A 17335-nucleotide genomic window follows, 5' to 3' on the forward strand; every position below is an offset into this window, starting at 1 on the left:
GAGCAGCTTTACCGGCTCCTACCAGATCCTATGTGCCGGGCAGCGGGGCCAACGCTTGTGTGGGATATCTGCAGTATCATAAAGATATAGTCACAGACAATCTCTTATTATAACATTTACACTACAAAAGCACAACAACTGTCCGGTTAGAGAAAGGTTAGGCCCCCTGTCCACGGCCGTTGCAGAATGTTACCAGCGATATTCCGCCACGGGGGAGCGCTGACAGGTCTCAGCGTTGAGCCTATCTGCGTTTTTGGAGGAGAGAAACAAAATGGGAAAAAGTGGAAGTGTTTTTTTCCCCATTGACACGTTGTTTCCCCCCCTTCCCAAAAATAAGCAAAAACGGAAACACTTCTATTCCATTAGGTTTCGGCTTTTATGGACAGTAGAATAATGCAGTCTACAGCTTTATATATCCATCCAAAAACGGAAACCTGACGGAATGGAAGCGAACAGAAGCCTTTCCATTTTTCTTTTTTCTTCTTTTGAAACCACATTAAAAGCAACAGGGGAAAAAATACGGATCCACTTTTTCCAGTTCAGTTCCAAAAACGCAGGAGAGAAACAAAAACCCTGAACTGACCCTAACGCAGCTGTGAAAGCAGCCGACCTCTGGCCCTTGATTAGGGCTTTGAAAGGGGAACCTTCTTTGAGTACAAAATCCCATGTGATCATTTCAATTATGCAGATGCGTCCCCAGGAGACTCCCCACTATATGACGTGTACCACCAGGAGTAGATGGACGCCTGCTCAATGCTGGAGGGACTGCAAGAGTAAAAGCTCTGCCATTAAATGGGCATTAGAAACCTTTCCATCAGATACTTGGGCTTCTTACCAAACACAGTATAAGGCTATGCTCACACGCAGCATAAATGTGGAACATTTCACAGCAAAATCCACAGCATTTCCCCATCAAAAACAGTCAAAATCCAAACCACTGGTGCAAATTTTGACTTAAAATCAGCAGCAGATCCACAGTTCATTTCAGCCCGTGTAGCGCTCCTCTCACCTCCCAAATACTGCCTGTACCCAGAGTCCACCGGGAACTGCTACTGAGCGCCACTGCCGGTCATGTGATGTGGGAGTGGCATCACAGGACCGGTTCATCACATGAACACCAGAGGGGCGCTCAGAAGCAGTTCAGTGTGTGCTGCACCCTGGGTATGGGGCAGTATTTGGGAGGGGAGAGGAGCGCTGCACAGGCTCAATTCCACTTTTCATATAGAACTGCCATGTAACAGTGTTAGTGGCACCTCATGATGATAGTCTGACACGTCTGTTCTGTAGAGGACTTTTCAATAATCATTAGCATGACAGGTAACACCTGTATTACACATTATATCTACATACCCACTGTAAATAACATTAGTACAGGATCCACTCTTCACAATAGGTGATGGTCACAGCTCACCTCCTTCCCCTCCCTGCACAGGTCACAGAGCATGCCTAGAACAGTCTCTTAAACATTTGATGAGTCCCCTCCCGCCCATTGTGTGAAAGGCCCACAAGTCAGCTGTCAAGAATCTTAACTGCAGCTCAGGCAAGATGGCATCATAGACATGTACAGAAAATAGAAGCAAAAACAAAACTTGCAATCAGCCAATAAAGGTCAATGAGAAAAACTGAGTATGTTTCACTAACTGGTTTTAATTACCACTAACTGATAAAAAAAAAAAGATACAATATATTCCCTTTAAAAAGAAAGTCCTACTTCTACAAGCGCAGCCAGATAGGATTATCACAGTGTAAATTACAATTCATAGAAATGCTTGTAGTTGGACATGGACATTTTGTAGACTGTTCCCAAGTGATGACACAATACCCTTCCATCCGGCGTAGTAATATAGTGACTATAAAAGAAACAAGAGGATACATTTGATTCCTGTCCTGCAGTATAACCACATAATGAGACCTTACAAGTGCGGGACGCAGGGGATGTGAAGTTACCACAGCAGAGTATCTACTTCCCTGTATGATGGAAATGACCCCCAATGATGCGCTCTACGGCAGCTTCTTGGGAATGCGTGGCAGGAATTGAGTGCATTACAACAATTATGTATCCACCTACAATAAATATGGATCCCTTGGCAGGATGTCTTTATTTGGTCCTCTCATCTCTCAGTAAAAGCCAAGTGCCCTTTTTGATCATGATCTTCCACCTTCCGAAAATCTACTCTTCTACTGTCTGCAATTTTCAGTTTCATTACTCAAGGTTTCTTAAGTTCTGAGCTCTATGAGGACAATGAAAACCTTAGCAAACTTTATTGTAAGAAGCCAAAGAAGGATGCTCCGTGCTTTCTATGTCCATAGAACGCTACAATAGACTTGTTCTAAAAAGCTGCTACAGTAATGGCTTAGCACTGGCCCCCTACAAGCACAAGTCCATGGCAGCAATAAAAGTAGGATGTGTGTAAATGTCCTACCTTCTAAATGTGTGTAGCACTGCACATCAGATAGTCCACAAATGCTCACTTGCACCAGGACCAAAACAGACAAAGCCCCCTGCTGCCGGGAGCAGCCCTGAGCCCTCTCAGCAAATGGCCATTCACAGATCTGCATGTGTTACTGGATGGGAGGGGAGAAGACCGGTAGTGGGGGAGGGAGAGAGGGAGCAAAGAAAGAGAATGGAAGAAAGAGGAAGAGAAACTGCTCAGTGCTGTCATATTGTGTGCCACTCTCAGTGACAGCGCTCATCAGTCACCTGCCCTCCGGCCTGGGAGAAGGAGCAAAGGTTGTGCGGGGTCAGAGGGGCTGCAAAGAGATCAATGCAGGAGGGAGCAGAAGGGGAGATACAGCGGCACACACCAGCTGAAACTCATCAACTTACTTCTGGGGCACAAAAGATGAGAAGGGGATTACAGAAATCACATAGTCAATGTTTCAGGGCACTGAGAGCCCAACATCAGACAAGGTGCCAAACCCCTCCTGGGAAGGGGCCAGCAAACACCTTTCGGACAAAGTTAAGCGGGGTGCATCACATCCCCCCTCTGCGCTGCACTCCGTATGTACCTATAGAAAGCACACAATCCACACTACAAATACAAGTCACAAGGGATGTTGTAAAAGGTGTCCTGTTCATACATATGGCGGGGGGAACTCGTAAAGTGATGCACGCAGAGCAGTTATATCGCCGCCAGGCAGAACAACACTTACGATATATTCTAATTAAATATCCTCACTTGTCAAAGCGCTGCGTACGATTTATGAATCGGCTACATGAGCGATGGGGTGTAAGGAGTCTGCAGATGTAATCAGCTTCATGTGAACGCTGAGGATTACAAAAACTCTGCTGCTTTTATCTTCTTTAGGGCTAATTCACGCGGCCGGGATTTCACCGGTGAATGGAGTCAATGAAAGTACATGGATTTTCATTGATCCATTCACATTAGCGTGTAAACACTGTGTATGCTCTATTTTACTGCGTATCACGCAGGGACAGCCCTATGCATGGGATACGCAGTCATGCGCAGCGCACTCACTGCCATGGGCGAAAACAGCCGGCTCACACAGGCTGGTAAAGCACTGTGCTATCCACGCACGCCGTCGTGTGAATGAGCCCTTAGGCCAGCCTCACACAGCCATAGGACTACCGCGTATTATGGGCACACTGTACACCCTTGTGATACACTAACTAGCAGGCAATCAATCACATTGCCTTACGCAGTACCGCTCACATTAGCGTGTCGGAATTAAATAATATGTGAGTGCAAAAAAGAATGCATGATCTATTTGGCGGTGTATATACATGCGGTAGAGCCCATTGTTCTCTATGGGTGCTTACATATGTACTGCTGTATGAAATATAACATATATGAGGTGCGCGGTCATGCGTAGTACAGTGGCCCAGTCACTGCCAGCTCCATGCAGTGTTTTACACTTACAGCCGTGTCAGCCTAGCCTTAATCTAATGAATCTTTATATAGGTGTTAATTTAATAGAAGGCATTTGCTGTTTCTTTAAGGTGCCTTTACACAGGCTGTAAGACACCCAAATAATTGCTCAAAAGAGTGATTACAGGCATCTGTCAGCCCGGGTACACACGGCCCCCAGCAGGGCACGGAGCGATAAGTCACTCAGCTGTTGCCAGCCGTTCAGTGGCGGACTGACTACCGAGCGGCTTGTCGCTTCGGGTACACAGGAGGCGCTCAGTCTCTGAATGGAGGCGGGAAGATCTCCCACAGCTCCGCCTCCATTATCTGGCACCTTATCGCCCCTATATAAGAGTACAGGAGGGATAGTCGCCGAGACAGCGGTCAGGCACTTGTGCGTCCTACAGTCGGCCCGTGTGCAGGGACCTTAAAGCAGAAGATAGGGAACAGTTACATCTCACAGAACCGACTGACAAAGGCAGGCATCTAGATAACACATGGGGTATCCTCAACATCTATGCTAAAGGGCTAAAATGTTCCATTCATCAAGAATTTTCATGTATTTTTCACACGGTCGACCACAATGCTTTAATGAGCAAGCTGCTTTTAAACAAAGACTCTGAGAATGATGGCGTCCTCCTCCGCCATGTAGTGACAACCACTGCGGGAGCACGTCCGTCACTTGTCAGCATCCAGGAGGATGGCAGATTCAGAATGCAGAACCTAAACCACCTCAACTTTACGCAAATAAGTCTGTGCTGTGAGCATTGTATTATTCCAACTGCCAAAGGTACAAAATACCCGTAGGTAATATCCCCTAAAATATAATCTAAATACCTTATTATTCACAAAGACAACATCAAATAATATTTAAAATAAAGGGGCAAATGGCAACAAATGAGATGTGACCAGCAGTCATCAGTTAGTATCAGGAGTGTAATTGTGTAATATACACACTAAAACAGGCCTGGGTGGCCAACTTCCAAAAGCCTACGTGGGGATGATCCGTGCCCCAACTTCAGACAATCTCTTTTTAGGTTGATGGGAGGATACGCATATCTTTTCAGATGATATGGAGGAAACTGGCAAACACATTTTTTTTGGGGGGGGGGGGGTCGTTACATTGACAATATCCTTTTAATTTGGGAGGATTGATGTACCAACCTAATTTCCTTTTTGGAGGGATTGAATAATAACTTGATCAGCATGAAGTTCACCTAAGAGATTGGGGATCATCGTGCTAATTTTCTTGACCCTACTATCAGACTTGAAGATAATGGGTGTATTCATACTAACATCTATCATAAACCAACATCAACCATGGCAGAGCCACCACTCAACCGCTTTGAAGAAAGGGATACCAGTCGGTCAATATTTAAGAGCTAGGAGAAATTGCTTGGGTATGGTCTCTTTCCAAGCTGAATGCGATTCTCTATATGCTAGATGTAAAGCTAGGCGATGTCCTACTCACTTTCTGAAGCAAGCATATAAGCGTGCCTGCTCGGATGACAGAGATAGATTTTTGAGACCTATTACAACTACACAAATGGAATCCCAACAAATCAGATGTATTGGTACATTTGATGGATACACCATACAGATTACAAAAATTCTCCGTAAATACTGGTCTATATTACTCGCTGACCCCCAATTGAAGGACGTATTACCCGAGCATCCTGGCATTACATTCAGAAGGGGCACGAGTTTTCATGATTTACTAGTTAAGAGCCCACTTGGTGTCGGAGTACTCTGACATCAATGATATACAATGTAATGCCCAGACTGGATGGTCGCCTTGTGGAAAGTGCATCTTTTGCCCCATGTTAATTTGACCAACACCTTTGTGAACCCTATTAATGGCAAAAGATACCATATCCAACAGCCCATAAATTGTCGTAGCAGGGGCATTATTTATATTGCCTACTGTAGCTGCCTGAAAATTTATGTTGGAAAACCTATCCAAGAAACGAGGAACAGAATGTCAGGACATCTCAGCACTATCCGGACTACAAAGATACATCAGTGGCTCACCATATCAATAGAATTCATGGTGGTGACCTTAATTGCCTCAGATTCGATTGGGACCTCGTGGTGGTAATTTGGGTCGCAAATTGAGACGTGAGGAATCCAGATGGATATTTAGGTTGAAATCCATGAGCCCTGCTGGTCTTAATGAAGATTTTCTATTGTCTCCATTTATATAATCCTTCTGGCTGTTATCAATTTCCAATATATGGATTGAGCCGATATATTATGTTTAAATAAATTATTGGACGTTTACGTCTTTTTTAGCTGTAGTCTGCTGTACTTGAGAGCGGATGTGTTTACCTTTACATTATTCCTTTCTATGGCCTATGTAGCCCATAAAATATAACTTTATAAGGATAGTGATATCTGAGACAGTGATATTCGCTAGCATTGTTTGTTTGAGTATGCTCAGTCGACGTGGATAAAGCATTGCAATCTTTCTAGGTGTCAGTAGACGTTATTGAGATAGTCGCATTGCTATATTTTCCAAGTGTTCAGCAGCACTCAATTTTTAAGTCCCTGGGCATGCTCAGTTGATGCAGACAGCACTTAATTTTGCTAAGGCTGTATCCACACGGGCTACAAATCCTCACTACAAAATCATCGCTACAATGTGAAGCCCATGATTTCCAATGGGTTCTTACACACAAGCCATGTTTTGTAGCCCGTGCGGGTGCAGCCTAAGCGTCTGCACACGTTCTATGGAGGCAGCTGTGCCTATTCTGCACTGGACATGCTCTGGCAACACACTATGATTGGTGGATCAATATAGGATTGTTCAAACTATAGCACCATTAACTGTCTGTCAAGATTTTCTCACATCATTATTTGCTGCCGTCTTGTCTCTGGTCTAGATTGGCTACTCAAAGAATGTTCCGCCTCTCTTCCATGTAAGAGTTATCAGTTCAGCACTCGAATCACTAGTCCTGGCTGTTGTTCCTCTTGAGGATACCACAAGGCGAAACATGTCAAGCTGGCTACAGATTAGATTTTAATAGGGTTTTGGTGAAGTTGATTTACTAATCTCTACATGGGCTTTTGGAGGTTGGCTATCCAGGCCTATGTGTTAGTGTGTATGTGCACAGTTACACATGTATAAAATCCCCAATAAATGTTTCTTTAAAAAAAACACATTCACCTGATCATTACACCCTTTTGGCGGTGATCTGTTTCCCTTTCAAGTGCTGACAATGTGCTGTATGGTATACTTTCTATGGCTCCATACTTTGCATGCTACGTTCTTCGAGACGCAGCCATGCAAAATTGATCAGAGTCAACAAGCCCATAGCCTTCAGCTGAGCACTTCAGCCCTTCGCTTCAAAGACCGGTGGGGGTCTCAGAGCCAAGGCCATATCAGTAGGTGTCAAAAGTTTTAGCAAACAATTACACTGCAATAAATACCTTCACAACATATACAAAATCAGGTAACTTTGTTATAAATGTTAATTAAAAATGTCCTGCTCCTGTTTCTGCAGTTTCTGTGCAGCCATGGTAATGGAGAAACTCTGTAGATGATCCTGCAGTCATACTCCCTACTCTCCATCCTCTACCTCTATCTTACCTACCAAATATATATTAGCACAAAGTAGGGCACAAACGGAAAAACGTATGTGAGTGTAGGACTATACTACGCAGAATTTGTTGTCTGCCATCATATTGTAGAGTCAGCATTGAAGCTGTAGAAACAAAACTATAGAGCATTTTCTAACTAAAACCTATTGCAAAGTTGCTTCATTCTTTTTTTAGTTTTATCCACCAATGAGCAGTGTGAATGTGCCGTGGCGTTCACAGACTCTGTCTACCAGGAACAGAGTTGGTAATGTTGTAGTGGTGCTGTTATTGCAGCTCAATCCCATTCACTTAAATTTGATTCAACTGCACAAAAGCTATGAGACCAATGAACATGAGGTCATCGGCTAAAGACATGGCTGCAGTGCTGTGGCTTCTTCAAACAGCTGATCAGTGGTGGTGCTAGGGGTCAGCCCCACGGATCGGATATTATTTTATTGTATTACGATAGACCATCAATATATCCAATCACAGAAAATGGCCATATACTTACTGACTAAGGAGGGCAGGTAACTGCATTCCCTCAACATGCAGGTAGCAGACTACCAAATGAGAGAGCTAATTGCACCTGTGAGGGACACCGATGAGACAGCCACTCACACAGCCCCTTAATATAGAGGGGGTAGCTACTTGCTGTATACTCCCACACAGAGTAGATACAAAATGGCAGACCTTCTGATACATGTAGTCCACCATGCAGACCAGCAACCTATTAATGACGCCATAATAGTTCAGTGGGGTGCCCTGCACCTCAAAAAGTGAATATATCAATATATCCAAGGCCTGGAAAACCCCTTTAAGGCTGTCCATAAACATATCAGATTGCTGAATCTGTGTTCATAGTCTCCAGCCAAAAATGGAGATTATAACACTGAAGATTAGTATTCCTTTAATATAGGACACATATTAGGAGTTATGTCAGGGCTCGAACCAGTCAGTGGCTCTCCCCAGTGAGCTATCCAGCCTGCTGGACAAACTTCCCTGCATAACCTTGTTCTTATCCCTAGCTCCTGCTTCCAATTGGCTGCTCCCTGCTTTGATTGCACTTCCATAAAAACCTGGCCCTGCTGCTCCCTCAGAGCGTGATTATTCTGCTCCCCATAATTGATTGATCAAGCTCCACTTCTGCCTGCTCCTCTGCTATTGTGACAAGACCTCCTGATATCGACTTCTGGCTTCCCTTATGACTACATTACCCACCTCATCCATTTGTACTGGAAAATGAGACCTCCCGTTGCTGTCTCCTGCCTCGTGCCTGATTACCCTCCAGACCTGTGACTATTTCACCTGAGGCGCCACCTTATTGCCTGAATTCACTACAAGCCAGGTTGCCAATGTCCCCAAAAATGTAAAGCAGATGCCAAATAGCTCTTTTCTACTAAGACCAGTGGAAGTATGTACTGCTAAAAAAAGGAAGCCGGCTCTTTGAGTTATACCCCCATTAAAGGTGAATTCATTATATGGCCCATGGCATTCTCTTCATGGAGAATCGTTAAAAAATAAAATAAAATAGAAGTTCTTGGTGGACAAGACATAAAAGGTTAGTGAAGAAGTACTGTACTATGAGAAGCATTCCCCTCCTGTCTCCAGCCACAGAGGAAGTTGTATGCTTCAATTACAATCAAGGTAAGAACAAAACACTTGCTTAAAAGTAACAAATCCCATCTCGCACTGACAGATAATCCTTAAAACAGGAAGCCTAGAACAGTAGAGACTAGATAAGACTTCTTGTACATACCAGATTACTGTCAGGATGAGAAATCACGGCTCATTAGTAATGCAAACTGAGAAGAGGACAACTTCAGCAGGAGTTTTTACCATTCCAGCCATGATAACACGCTGCAGGTCAGCCAGGTTAATTTCACAGCATCTGACTCTACTCAAGTGTTCAGCATGAGCTCTCACACTGTAAAGCAGAAAACACTGCCCACAGCTGGCTTAGTTATTGAAATTATACAAAAAGCCAGCACCCCGCAAAGCCGTCACCAGCAATCAGAAGGTGGAGTAAGACTTGCAACCATGTGACAGGGTCAGACGTGGCGGTGCCAGCCCCACCGGATCATACACCTTCCAAAGTAATTAGGAGCTAATCGGATCTACATTATGTGTAGCATGCTAGTGTTTGCATGTATGTTTCTTTGGCTCTTGCATTAGTTCATGTGTAAAACCAACACATATTTAGTTATACTTTGGTAGGATATGGTGGCTCCCAGGCTGGGCAGGCAAGGCATTTATCACCATAGTAATGCTGCAATGCTTTCCAGTGGTCTTGGCCTACGCATGAGCTCAATGGCTTTTCACACACGTCTATGGGCTGTGTCTCTATGGTGATGTGTAACACACCTGCATGATGCATGCATGGGCTGCATGATGGGGTACTTCCATGTAGAACATGTGTGCGAACTGGCGACCAGGAAACAGGACGGACATCAATGTGCTAATACTACTCTTTCTAGCACTCATTTCTGGGTAAAAGTATTTTTATAGAATGAACTTCAAATGTGTGATTGGAATCTGATTTGAGATTGATCATTGGTCAGTAATAGACATGGATTGTCTCGGGCTTCTAATTATCGTTCATTTTATGTGTGTCATCATGCAGTGTCATGTGACCTTGATTTTAATAGTTCTAAATGGGTGGAGGAGTTGAATGTCATTATGCCATGACTGAGAGCACAGTGTGCAAATCAAAACGTGAAGAACTATTGGCCTAAAACCCCATTTACACACAATGATTATTGCTCAAAATTCGTTAAAAAGATGGCTTTTGAGTAGAGATGAGCGAGCATGTTCGCTAAGGGCAATTACTCGAGCGAGCATTGCCCTTAGCGAGTACCTGCCCGCTCGGAAGAAAAGATTCGGCTGCCGGCGTGGGGGAGCACTGAGTTGCGGGAGTGAGCAGGAGCGAGCGGGGGGGAAGAGGGAGAGAGAGCTCTCCCCCCCCGCCACTCCACGCCCCCTGCCGCCACCCAAATCTTTTCTTCTGAGCAGGCAGGCAATCGCTAAGGGCAATGCTCGCTCGAGTAATTGCCCTTAGCGAGTATGCTTGCTCATCTCTACTTTTGAGCAATAATCATTGTGTGTAAATGCTACGATCGTGCAGTTTTTATGATGATTTTTAGTTCAGCATAAAAGCCATTGTTCAGACTGCACGCTGGGAGCAGGACATAACATTGTATTCTCTCTGCAGCCCCTGGCTGAAAACAGCCAGCAGGTTAACTCCACGGGAGCTAGAGATTACATTGCTGGCTGAATGATGGAGCTAATTGCAGAGCTCAGACCTCCTGCTGAATTCTGCAACAGCTATGGGAGGCTCATTTGCAAGCAAATGCAGCGGATAAGTTACTAATGGGCATTAGTGCCTATTAGTACTTTATGCAAAATGATCACTGAAAACGGTCACTCTCTTATCCTTTGAATAAATTTTGAGCGATAATCTTTGCGTACTGAGGGGGCTTTAATGTGAAGTTTTATCTGGATTAATGTGTCTTAAAAAATGTTCCCTGAGTTGGACTTCTATAATCTCATTTAGTGCTTTTCAAGAGGCAGCCTGCACTCTGGAATACGAGGAGGATGAATATATAGTGAGGTGGATTTTGTTTCTGACAAGTATTCTGGCTGCCTGGATAACCCCCTTTTAAGTGCATCAATTTCTCATCACTGATAGCAAGCGTTAATGACAGCGCTCCACACTAGGGGAAAAAAAATTTACCTAGGGAACAATGGCTCCTAAACTGAGAAACTAAGCTGCCAAACAAAAATTTTGAGTTACCAAATTTAAATACATATAAACGGGTATGTTCGCAAAGTGGAATTCGCCACAGAAACTTCCACGGCAAATTCCGCCTCAAAAACTCTGGCTTTCTTGCCGCTATAATAGATTGATTGGTAGTTGTCACTGTTGATTCAATTTAAAAAAAAATTCAGTTTTTGCCAATTCCGTTTTCCTAGCTCTAATTTTGGATGCGAGAGAAGTTTCACAGCTGGAGAATTTATATTTAAATTAAATCTAGGATAGTTTCCAATGAAAACTGAATTGCAGGATCACACGTGCTTTCTCCTTTTCCTCAATGATATCCAATAAGGATGAAAAAAAACAAAATGGCTAGGCATGTCAGAAAATTTAAAAAAAGACCATACTCACCTATCTTCAGTCCCCCAGGAAACAGCCTCCGTCTGAACTCTTGGCATCAGTGCTCACATCCTGCATGCCAGGAATTCAGGATGGTGACAATGTGGGGGGGGGTGTTAAAACCAGATGAATATATAGGGTTATTAAAAATGATCTTCCCAATTTGATGCGCTCATAACTCACGTTTAATGACACTCAGATACACTCAGATATATACAATTGATAAAAATGGAAACAGAACCTCAGTGTCTTGTTGCACAAAATCAAAAATGTTTTTCACATCAGAGATGTTCCATGTGAGCCCCTTTGTCGCTCCACACATAACAACCCTGTAGTCAAGTTCCTGCCATACACATTGTAGTGTGTCATAACTAAATGATGCAATGGCTTCTGTGGTACGTACTTGCATGGTGGGTGGTATACAGACTCTAACACTCCCCCAGAGGAAAAAACTACAAGGTGTAAGAAGAACATGGAGGCCAAGGAAGAATTTCACTACTGTCAAGACCTGCATGATGACCAATCCATCTGTTTGGTAGTCGCCTATTAAGCTCACTTCTTTCTTCATAGTGAAAATAGGGGGTTGCCTGGGCCTGTTGGAAGATGAAACCTGGGATTTCCTGTTCCAGCTGTGGCAGAAGCCATATGTGTAGCGTGTAAATGTATGAAATCCCCGTGATTGTTTCATCATGGAAAAAGAAGGGGCCGCACACTTTCCTACCGATTATAGTGCAAAACCCATTCACCCATTCCACCCTCCTGATTGGCTGGAATCGGCACGCGTGACGGGGGCGGAGCTACGTGATGATGCTTAGAAGGGGCGGAGCCAGAATGCCGCTCGTGCCGGACCGAACAGATGGGAGAAGACCCTTCTGCGCAAGCGCGTCTAATTGGGCGATTAGACGCTGAAATTAGACGGAGCCATGGAGACGGGGACGCCAGCGCAGGGAAGGTAAGTGAATAACTTCTGTATGGCTCATATTTAATGCACGATGTATATTACAAAGTGCATTAATATGGCCATACAGAAGTGCTTACCCCCACTTGCTTTCGCGAGACAACCCCTTTAATTTATTTTTCTCTTATAGTGGGAAAACACCTTTAATTCTCCCCACTAATATTTCCCCCTCCCTCAGTCATCACATTGCTACCCCCTCAAGCGATCACAGGGTGCCCACTGGGTTGCCCTTACAGTCAAGTGCTGCTGAAGGATTCCCAGACCCACATGCATCAATGCATATTAAGCCCTGTCTGTGGCGGGGCTTAAAGGCATAAATTAAAAGTATCGGTTACTGTAATCCAGAAATATTACAATATATAGAACAAGTTAAAATGACTGAAAAAATGATTCAACCTTTTTTTACTGTCAATTTTAAAAGGGTCATTGAATAAATTTGGCATTTCTGTAATCGTACTCCCCGCATTTTTACTGCGCTGCGATCATAAAACCAACCTCCCCATCTAGAAAAAAATGCATTAGGTAAAAACTACAACTCGTCCTGGAGAAAAAAAATAGACTTCATAACTAGGTCAATGGAAAAATAAAGTTATGGCTCCTGGATAGCAGGGACCAAAAACAAAACAATCTTTTGTCGTGAAAGGGTTAAAAAAAATCATGACAAGACACCAAAAAAAACAGTTCAAAAACCACAGGATATGATCTGACAGTAATCGACACGCACGCACGCACACACACACCAGTTGTTATGCAAGTCTATCTTTCTGTTCTAAACTCTCTGTGGCAAACTAATGCATCAATTCACAGACATATCACAAAGTGTCCTTGCCTAACTGATCTTGCATCACCACTACTAGCTAGTGTGCTCCCTACAATCCTTATACATAGAAGTCAAGGAGTACTGGCAACGACTCGCAACGTAAGAAAATAAACATTAAAAATGTAATGCATTGTGAATTTTGACGTGAATTGTGATACAGATCTACACAAAAATCTAAAGTGGAAAATTGGCTGCGTGTGAATGTAGCCCAATAGAAAAAAATAAAAAAACACATTAAAAAAAGCAAAACAAACACACACACTATAAAGCCATTAAAAAAATGTTTTAAAAAAAGGTAGAAAAAATGTGGTGTGGGGGGCACATCTCAGAAACTCCTGCATTTTAAGTTTTGGTGTTCTGTGAACAAAAAAAAAATGTACTATGAACATTTTTCTAGAGCCCCTTGTATGCTTTTGAACAATAGATTTTATTGCTAGTCCACAGTAAATTAACATCCACGTTTTCCCTGATCTTACCAACTGGTATCGATTCACACACTACAGGTTATTTGAGGGAAAGAGAAAAGATCAGCTCACTTATTCTTCTATACTGCCATCTAGTGATGTATTTGTATACTGCGCCTACATTTTCTAAGAATAATGCTAAAAGCCCTTTTAGACAGAAAAATAATCTTGCGATTCTTGTTGGCCGAGTGAACAAGCTGGTGACGTCATTACCAGCTCGTCCGTGCTCAGACAGCCCGTTTAGACTGCACGGTTCTTGTTGAGAATCGTGCAGTTCTCATTTACTTATCTTCAGTGTTTCACATTCTTATGTGCAACATTAAACGATGAGTGTTCAAACTGCCCGACAAGTGAACGATCCGACACCATTTTTTTTAAAAAACTAGTTTCATTGTGGAATTAAAAAAAAACAAAACATAAAATCATATTGCTCAGTGACCAAGCTGAATGTAACAAGTATAAGAATAAAGTGCACCTACATAGAACAATGCACACATTTTGTAATATTCAAGATAAAATCATCATACCTGTAAAAAAAAAAAAAACAAACAAAAAAAAACACTATAAAAAGGTACCTCATTAGGTCAACCAAATGCTGAAATGCACTTTGTGTGAGTTGTGGTTGTTGATCCACACCAAATTCCCCAAATTTTGTTAATTTTATCTGGCCATTTTCTATTTTTATAAACTATCTTTTAGTATAGGAGAATAGATTAACTAGGTTACACCATTGGGGGAGCGTCAGGGGTCTCCTATACATCCAACGTAATGCCCCTGCCTTACAAGCCAGAAACAGCACTTCACTAAGAAAAATGCAGATATGAGGCTGCCACTGCTCTTCATCCAGTATACCTAGCAGACATACAGCGGGGTGTAGTGGAAGCGGCACCCCCAATAATTATCCCAGGAAGTCTGTAACCTCTGTCCAGAAGGAGCATATCACTGTACAGCTCCACATCACATGGTTAAAGTTAGCATTGTTTGTCTGACAGCTATGACATTGCATATTTGGGATTCTATTCATTATAAAGAGTCTACTCGGTGTAAGATAACATTGATGTACAATATGTAATTGAACTAATTTATTATTAGCTGCCGGTGAGACCGAAGTGTAAGAGGACATTGCAGTAGCCGGCTCATGCTGAATCTGAATGATCGCTCATTTGAATGATTTTGTTCAAGATAATCGTTCTGTCTAAATGCACCATTTTCTTTGGATCTTAAAAAAAAAAGAAGGGTAGTGGTGGGAGACTTACTGATTACTACACTGAAAGCACATGGTCTTCTCTCCCAAGTAAATTGTACACATTGTAAATGCATTAGATACCAGACATAATTTTCATTTACAACTTTGTACAGTAAAAATAGGGGGCTACCAAGTTGACCCAAAAATCTACCTTTACTTTTGTGTCACAGATGCCATGTGCGTAGGTCTAGGTGTGAGACGGTCTTTCATACACATTTACAAAATGACAGCAATAGATGCGTTTTACATTCCCATTTCTCAAGCTCCCACTCCATACATTTGTACAAATCAGATGACAATCACTTATGTCACCTACCAGTGTTTCCAGGAGGCTGTAAAGAATCTCCTGTTATACTACACCACCCCACAGGAAAGATGTCACGAGACTCGTATTTGCACCAGTAGTCAAACGCTCCCCTCCATCCATCAAATGTGATAAATATTTCATCTCCTTTCACATCTCCCACACTGGCTGGGCAGATCAAAAATGGATTCTTTTTGTCCACGGCTTCCAGTTTCAATCCAACTTTAAATAAGTTTGGAGACGGCTTCTGTGGTTCCTGTTGAAAATAATATATATTTTTTTTCAATGTTACTAGAGAAGTGACACAAAGACTTTACTTAGATAAAGTTCCAGGTAATTAGCACAAACAATGTGTGGCAATCAAAGTACTACTTCTTTTATTTAATGCAGCTTTTAGGGAAATGGTTACAAAGCTATTCAGTGACACTACAAATGGAGAACTGGCACTTTAAGGGAGACAAAGCCAGTGACAGGTCTTCATCCCTGCAATACAAAGTCAATGATTCAGGAATATGTTACGTTATCATGCTTGCGTTGAGTTTAATTCACAACTTACTTATACAAGTTGGCATCTAAGTTAAGGCCCATTTAGACAACGATTATTGCTCAAAATTCGCTCAAAAGCCGTCCTTTGAGCGATAATCGTTGTGTCTAACTGCACTGACATCATGCAGTTTTCGTTAAGCCGTTGCTCATCATTGTCTTTTAGCATGCTGAAAGACAACGATGAGCCTTATCAAGGATTCACAGCGGGATACAGCTGATACTATTGTTTCAGCTGTATCCCGCTACCCTGATGACAGGCTGGGTATGAAGAACAGAGCGGCCCAGCTCTGCTCTCCATACCCCGCACAGAGCGCTCGGCTGTATAACAGCCAGGCGCTTCGTGCAGAAAACAGCTGGATGCAGAAGACAAGCATGGACACCCCGCTTGCCTTCTGCATCCTCCGCTCAGAGCGCAGGCGATCATCTTGCGCTGTAAATGACACGACGATTGTCGCTCAAAAGACATCTCTTGAGCTATAATCGTTGTGTCTGAATGAGCCCTTTACATGTTAAAGAGGTAGGACTGGAAGGTCTTGTTTTTTTACCATGGAACTACAATGTTCCATCACCAGAGTCATATGTGAGCAACAGATTATAAGATTATAATGTGGTTTTAAGACCCAGTTCACATGTTTAGCATTTGATGAGGATTTGGGTGTGGATTTTGCAGCCTAAATCCCCATGAAAGCTGCTAACATTTCACATGCATTCCAAGTGGATAGGCTATTTTGGTTTTTATACCCTACTCAAATTCTGCAGTAAAAATTTGCACAGCTGTTTGTCCACACAAAAAAAACATCAGGAGAAGGAATGAAAAAGTTCATTATTCTTGCAGATTTCACATTGAAAAGCCACAAGTTCATCCTAATATATGACAATGGAATTGAAGCCTCATGCGGATCTGCCAGAACATCCATTGCAGAAATCCAATTGTCAGCCTCCGATTTCTATAACAAATACTCTTGTAAGCACACGTTGGATTCATTGTATGAGATTACATGACAACACCTTTCTCTTCTCACCTTCCTATAGTCTACTAGTAACTATCAGGACATTAGAGTCCCAGCGTTTCTGGTGGCACATCACACACACAGTAGCTTGATTACCACACAAGACAAAACACAGATTGCCTCCCACAGCAGTAACATCACCCCAGGTCCTTCAGCCCACAGATCTCTGTGGCAGGTCAAGGTGTTCTGTCAGGACTGCTGAGTTGTGTAGGAAACTATCGTACCAGTGTTTCGGGTGGCGCAATGCGCCATACAGCTCTACCACATGCACACACACACAGCTCTACTACACACCACACTCACAGCTTGGCTCCTCCCACAGCAGTGACATCACCACAAGTCCTTTAGCCCACTGGATCTCTGTGGTGGTTGTAGGTCAGTGTCTTCCG

The 17335-nt window shown here is 43.0% G+C and overlaps 1 protein-coding gene across 5 annotated transcripts in view; it reads right to left on the minus strand.

Annotated features, from left to right (window-relative positions):
- SCML2 (Scm polycomb group protein like 2) overlaps nucleotides 1–17335 on the minus strand; it is a 75634-nt gene that overhangs the window by 23509 nt on the left and 34790 nt on the right. For all 5 annotated transcript variants that reach the window (XR_010786376.1, XM_066575728.1, XM_066575733.1 and 2 more), the window contains one exon: nucleotides 15403–15646. Coding sequence is in view for 4 of the 5 variants with exons in the window: in XM_066575728.1 (XP_066431825.1) it covers nucleotides 15403–15646 (244 nt within the window). In the remaining variant the exon portion in view is untranslated. The remainder of the gene's footprint in view (nucleotides 1–15402; nucleotides 15647–17335) is intronic.

This window comes from Eleutherodactylus coqui, chromosome 1 (assembly GCF_035609145.1).
Source record: "Eleutherodactylus coqui strain aEleCoq1 chromosome 1, aEleCoq1.hap1, whole genome shotgun sequence".
NCBI lineage: Eukaryota > Metazoa > Chordata > Amphibia > Anura > Eleutherodactylidae > Eleutherodactylus > Eleutherodactylus coqui.